The 3,926-nt window shown below is 50.0% G+C and overlaps 1 protein-coding gene across 1 annotated transcript; it reads right to left on the bottom strand.

Annotated features, from left to right (window-relative positions):
• Positions 1-351: 351 nt before the first annotated feature.
• Positions 352-1,076, bottom strand: LOC147964605 (uncharacterized). Its single transcript, XM_087530054.1, has 2 exons — positions 814-1,076; positions 352-748 (listed from the first exon to the last, which is right to left on the bottom strand). Exons 1-2 carry the CDS (start codon positions 1,074-1,076, stop codon positions 352-354), a joined length of 660 nt encoding a protein of 219 aa, XP_087386180.1.
• Positions 1,077-3,926: the final 2,850 nt, after the last annotated feature.

Below are 3,926 nucleotides of genomic sequence, written 5' to 3'. Positions count from 1 at the left end.
AGAAATGTGCAGCCAGATGAAGGTGTGTGCCACATACAACATACGGTTCACTAGGATGAACTGTGTGTGATTAGGCAACACAATTGAAACGGTTCAACTGAACAAGATATGTGTGATACGCGACAAACAAGTACGTAATCAGAAATGTGTGCGAAGACCAATAATAACACAGACGATTGCTGCTAATAAGCCGTGTGATTTGCTCCGTCTATAGAAGAATAACATGTATATATATATAACTGAAATAAACATCCAATTACATAAGTGACTATACAGATCATTCGCACACACCTCAATAAATAATTGCATGCATTCTAAAGTAGGAGAAACGATCTTCTAGTCATCTACTTCTTATGATGCTCCCGCCACTGCTATGTGGCTCGATACCTTGTCTGGAGCAGGAAGATGATAGTTCCTCATGTCAGCGATCTGTCTGTACATCTCGTAGCTTGCATACGCATCCTTGGCCGCATACTTGACGTGTTCTTCATCTAGTCTCTCATGCCAAACACTATGCCAGGCGTTCTTGTCCTTCTTCCTCTCTTCCTTAATCTTCATGTAGTAGGGGTCGATGATGGCCGAGGCAAGGTCAACCAGGGAGTTAAGTTTGTTCTTGTCGCTCCCCCAGACCTTGTAGTGGTGCTGGATGTTGACAAGATCCAGGCATTTCAAGCCTGAAACCTTGAGCGCTTTTAGATCGTTGGTGGTGTCCTCCGTTGCAAAAATGTAGTCGGAGCTGTTGATAAACCTGGAGAAACGCTTGCAAGGACTTGTGGCCAGGTGGTAGTGGTAGACGAGGCATGTCGCATGCACAACTGGGTGACGGCAACCTTCTGATCGTGCTCGGCATGACCCATGGTGTACTCGAGGTCAAAGCCGACTACTTGGTACTTGTCCTCGGCAAGGAACTGCTCCATAGTTTGGATGAAGCTCTCCACCAAGACCGATTCGTTCATGTACACCACCAAGAGAGCCTTCCCGCTCACGTGGGTGTCCACGACATGTTGCGTGGTGAACTGCCCGCCGTGGTCATCGTCGGCCGCTAGGTGTGCCGTTGGAGCCATGGGGAGCTCCATTGGAACCGTTGGATGTCCTCTCTATATGTGTCCTTGTGGGTGTGCTTATTGTTTCATGTGAGACGAGAGATGAAGGTAAATGGCCGCAGGAATAAAAGGGGGCCGGGCGCCATGGATTCTCGGTGCGTCCGCATGGCAGTTTTTTTGCAGTGGGTAACTGCATCGTCGCGTCGCGCCCGGCGCAACTGCATGCACATGAACATGCGTGATCATGCACCGCCCCCAAACACTGGTAGCACGCGTGGAGGGACGAGTGCAGAGCACCCTGAGGGACGCGAGAGCAGAGCGCACGCGGAAGGACGCGAGCAGAGCATGCCGCGGCCGCCTCAATCGCAAGCAACCACATGCATAGAGTCGTTGAACACGCAGGAAATGGTTGCCTATAAGCCGGCCGACAATTGCGTCGCTGCGTATAGAGCGGCTGTGTGCTACTACCTCCGTCTTGGTCTATAGTCCCCTTTATATTCCGTGCCATACTTTGCCCTTAAATTTAACAAACAAAATGTTAATGCATGTTATAAAAATTATATAATTGGAAACTATGTTCAAATATGAATCCAACTATATAATTTTCGACAACATGCATTCGTATTTCATTAGTTAAATCCTACTTATAAACCAGGACGGGGTATAGTAGGTAATTAAACCACAAACTTTTTTTGTATTAACCGTATGTGTACGTGGCCTTTCGTCCTCCTCTCATGCATCTTGTCACCCCGCTGTCGTAGACGGCTTATAGCGCAAGCTTGCGCAGCACACAGAGGCGTTCTTCTGGCCAAACGGTGTGGCCAATGAATCATCGGTGAGCCCATTCCCGTGCAACCTCGTAGGTTCCCGCGAAAGCTTCCCGCCCGACTCGGTGAAATCCCCCAAAATCCCAATGCTTACCTGCCTGCTATATAAACCCTCACAGGCAGCGAGTCCTGCGTCGCATTTTCCCCTCCCTCCCTGTAGCTTATCTCGTCTGCTTCTCCCGCAATCGCCAATGGCACCGGTCCATCATCGTCACTCAGCCACTCCGCCATCATCAATGGACAGCTCCAGCTGGGAGGCTACACTGCGGCGGCGGCGCAGTCCCCGACATAGTGTAGTGCGCGTGGCGTCCCTATTTGGTGTGCGTGAAACACCCACCACACGCTCCACCATCACTGCCCGTCGGTAGCTATTGCCGGCTGCCGTTGCCACCACACCACCGTCGAAAGCTAGGGCCATCACCCGCTCTGCCACCGCGGCCCGAAGGTGGGAGGTGGCCGTCGTGGCCGCCACCCCACTGCCGGCCACCGTGGCCATCACCCGCTCCGCCACCGCAGCCCGAAGGTAGGAGGTGGTGGTCGTGGCCGCCACGCCATCGTTGGCCACCATGGCCGCCAGCCCACCATCGACCTACGGGGTCATCACCCACTCTGCCACCACCGCTCGAAGGCGGGAGGCGGAGGTGGATGCCCGCACGTGCGTCAGCGACCTTGCGCGCTACACCGATTTCCCGCGGGAGGAGGAACGCCTCGTCGAGCATGCAAAGAGCCTTACCACAGTCGTGGCCGCAGCACAAGAATCAAGAGATCTATGAGGAGAATCACCGCTTCGAGAGGGGTCATCTGGAGCGGCAGAGGGCGTTCGAGGTGAGCGTCGCTGAAGCTACAGCAGTGGCAGGCACTGTATTACGGTTACCCAGCTCGTCGGTAGGCTCCTCCTCCTCCGCCTCTTATTGAGCGAGCTCGGCAGAGGAGAGGCAGCCGGAAGTAGTACAGAGCCCCTTTGCTGTAGTAGTAGTATTTAGGGGCTATATTGTTCGGTTCATCTGACTATAGATGTGGTGGAACTGTACAACATACTTAAAATTAGCTAGTATACATAATTGAACTAGCTATTTCAGTACGTGGTTGGCAACAATTGGGGAAAAGTTTGGTCAGTTCAGCTATCGAGTTGAACTGTTTGTATAAATTAAGAACAACTGCTTAATCTATCAATGAAATCTATGCTTAATTACTGAATTTTAGTTGCAAAAATTATATACTGCTAGTGATTTTTAGCTTCATATTTTGACAAATCGCAGTGTTACAAGGTTGACAAATTGCAATGTTACTAGATCAACAAATGTCAATCTTTCTAGTTTGAAAAATAGCAACATACCAAAATTGTTTGTAAGTGGTTGCATATGGGTCATCCATAAGAACCGTTTGCATTGAAGAGACGCACAAATCCTGCTCCCACTTTGCATATGGGTGTTCTATCTAAAACGTTTATGATCAAGTGCTGCACAAATCCTCCTCATCACATTTTCCCTTGCCTTCCAAGGGAAGCCGTCGGTTTGCATATGGGTGTTCTAACTAAAACTTTTGCGATTAGTGTTTTATTTTTAAAAACCATTGACATTTTTTCATAAGAAAAACGTTTGATAAGTCTGTACATTAAGAGAGAAAAACGCAAGTTTGCTCAAACCAAATCTTTCATTCATTCATACTACGAATTTATATTCATATGATCGAAATATAGTATTAAAACCAAGAAAAAAACTATTGCCGGCAGTGGCGGAGGCGGTGTTCCGCGCCGTCGTTGTCGTTGCCGTCCTCTGGGACGCCGTTGTTGAAGTCTTGAATGCACCACAGAATGTTCTTCACTTGTCAATCAAACATCATGTCGTCACGTGATCGACAGGCGGGGCACGGGAGGACGGTAGCTGGTGGCGCTGAAAAGTAGCGGTCGACGGTGGCGTCCCATGCCGCTGAGGGGGGCACGCGCACGGTGTCGGTGTCAAAACTGGCGGATCTCGGGTAGGGGGTCCAGAACTATGTGTCTAGGATCGATGGTAATAGGAGATGGGGGACACAATGTTTACCCAGGTTCGGGACC

The sequence above is a fragment of the Triticum urartu genome, chromosome 6A, assembly GCF_056163025.1.
Source record: "Triticum urartu cultivar PI428250 chromosome 6A, HENAU_Tu73, whole genome shotgun sequence".
In the NCBI taxonomy this organism is placed as follows: domain Eukaryota; kingdom Viridiplantae; phylum Streptophyta; class Magnoliopsida; order Poales; family Poaceae; genus Triticum; species Triticum urartu.
The sequence above is the reverse complement of the archived record's forward strand: the minus strand, read 5'-3'. Positions and strand labels throughout refer to the sequence as shown.